Source organism: Salvia hispanica, chromosome 6 (assembly GCF_023119035.1).
Source record: "Salvia hispanica cultivar TCC Black 2014 chromosome 6, UniMelb_Shisp_WGS_1.0, whole genome shotgun sequence".
In the NCBI taxonomy this organism is placed as follows: Eukaryota; Viridiplantae; Streptophyta; class Magnoliopsida; order Lamiales; family Lamiaceae; genus Salvia; species Salvia hispanica.
In genome coordinates, this window is record NC_062970.1 from 953,314 (window position 1) to 955,622 (window position 2,309).

General features: G+C 44.7%; 1 protein-coding gene across 1 annotated transcript; it reads right to left on the reverse strand.

The window, feature by feature from the left end:
* Positions 1 to 974: 974 nt before the first annotated feature.
* LOC125195783 (polygalacturonase non-catalytic subunit AroGP2-like) lies at positions 975 to 2,309 on the reverse strand. Its single transcript, XM_048094013.1, is given in 3 exon segments — positions 975 to 1,741; positions 1,743 to 2,089; positions 2,160 to 2,309. Coding segments are annotated over 3 exon segments (1,065 nt in total). The 5' UTR covers positions 2,232 to 2,309; the 3' UTR covers positions 975 to 1,095.

Genomic DNA, 2,309 nt, shown 5'->3' on the forward strand with positions numbered 1-2,309 from the left:
AACTTCAAGAAATTTCAGAAACTTCATTTCAATACACCCTTTGATTGGACATCTATTAAGAAGTGATTCCAGTAATTTCCTTAAAAAACTTCATTTCAATACACCCCTTGGTTTGGACATCTATTAAGAAGTGATATTTAGTACTTCATCCACCCCATAAAAGATGCCACACTTGTGAGACGGCATGGGATTTTAGGAGGTACTCCCTCCATCCACGAATAAGAGTCCTGTTTTTTTATTTTGGTCCGTCCACGAATAAGAGTCCGGTTCATAATTACCATAAATGGTAAAGAGACCCCACATTCCACTAACTCATTCCACTCATATATCATTTAAAACTAATATATCCACTAACTTTCTTCTACCCACTTTTCTTAACATTTCTTAAAACCCGCGTCATTTAGAAATGGGACTCTTAATCGTGGACGGAGGGAGTATTATTTTGTGTGTTAAATGGAGAGAGAAAATATAATTATTATATTTATGTGAAAGAGAACTTTTTCTAAAAGGAAAAATGTGACATCTACTATGGGACGGAAAGAGTACATGTAATTAGACATCTCTTACAAAATTATATTTCCCATCGTCTCACAAAAGTAGTGATTTTTAGGGATTTTGATAATGACACTGATTTTAATCCAAAATTGAAAAAATAATAAAAAAATAATTCAAGATTTGTTAGTGAAAAAATAGAATCCACATCCTAACAAAGAAAATTTTGTCAACAACTAGAGTGAACTAATTTTGGAGGACAAACTGAAATAGAATAAACACAATATTGTTTGGAGACGGGGGTACTAAATTCCTATATAAATGTGTTTAACAGTGATTTTGGGTTCTTATACAAAAGTTTGCTACAATTTGTAAAATCACAGCACATAAGGAAAATAGGAAAGGGAAGGAGGCATACCACATTTATATAACTGATTAAATAACATAGAACATTGAATTAATCAACTATTCAACGTTGAAAATAAATAAATAACTTAGGCTTAACATAGAATGGGTTCAATTATAACATGGTCGAACCAGTGGTTCACCCTTTCCATAACATAACTGGTCCAACTCTAACCCGAATCCAAACTCAAACACGGATCAATCCGCGATTGCCCAAGTCAAATCGTTCTCGTACACCCAGTGGCACACCTCTATCTTCCCGGGGCCCGACCCCAACGAGATGAACGCTCCATGGCCCGGGCTCCACGAGGACGTGTCGACGTGGCAGATGGCGACGCCGCGGTTGATCCTCGACTCAGATTTCGAATCCAGGATATCCACTTCGTAGACCCGGACTTTTGGGACGGAGTGGCAGTAGTAAAGCATGTAGGGAAACAAGCTCTGGTGACACGACACCGATTTCGTCACTCTCCCTCCGTTGACCGCTTTGACTTTTCCAATCTTGATCTCCCCATTATACCCCCGGGCGCTCTCCGTCGCCCGCGCCGCGACGTTCGGACCCAGCACCGACGTGGCGAAGTCGACCATGTCCTCGATCGAGGCCACGCACCCCTTCGTCTCGCCGGGGCTGGGGGCGCGCTCGCACTCCTCCAGCGAATCGGACAGCATTTTGGCCATGCTGCCCGAGTCGTTGACAGCGTGGAAGACCGTCCTTAGGTCTGCCAGCTTGGAGGTGGAGAAGGGCAGTTTGGAGACAATGGCGCGGGGTAAAAAGGACCTTTTGGGCATTTTATCGCGGAGGTCTGGCATAGGCATGATGACACCAGCCTTCAACATGGACTCACATCCCTGCCTCAACCACCCGTTTATTTACCTTTTTGCCACTTGATGCAACCACGTTCTCCTCAGTGGCATAGATTATGTTTGAGACGCGATCCTCCGTGGAGTAGCTATTGAAGTTGGCTCTGTCGGGGAAACAGAGGAGGTTGGCCTTCGAGCAGAACTCGGGGAGATGCGACGAAAGCGAGCTCTGATCTGCGAGCTTCGAGAAGGCGGCGCATTGGGCGGCGGTCAGCGGCGACGCTTTGTTGAAGAGGAACTCCGGCGGGGGCAAGTCGTTGGAGATCTGGTTCGTCCAGTAACGCATTGCGTAACCCTTTGGCGTAAATGGGTTTTCTCCGGCGGCTGCTACCTGCATTCACAGCATAAGAACACATTGTGTGATAAAATGCTTGAACCAGCGGAGAAAAAGTAATACTTACATTGGGAGATGCAATGGAGTAGAGGGCGACGAGCAAGACGATGATGAGAGGCATAGCGGCGGAGGAGCGCATTGTTTTAGTAACACAAAGAAAATGAGTGAGAATGTTGGTGGTGGCTTGGTTCCGGTTGGAGGCAACCCATTCTTATAG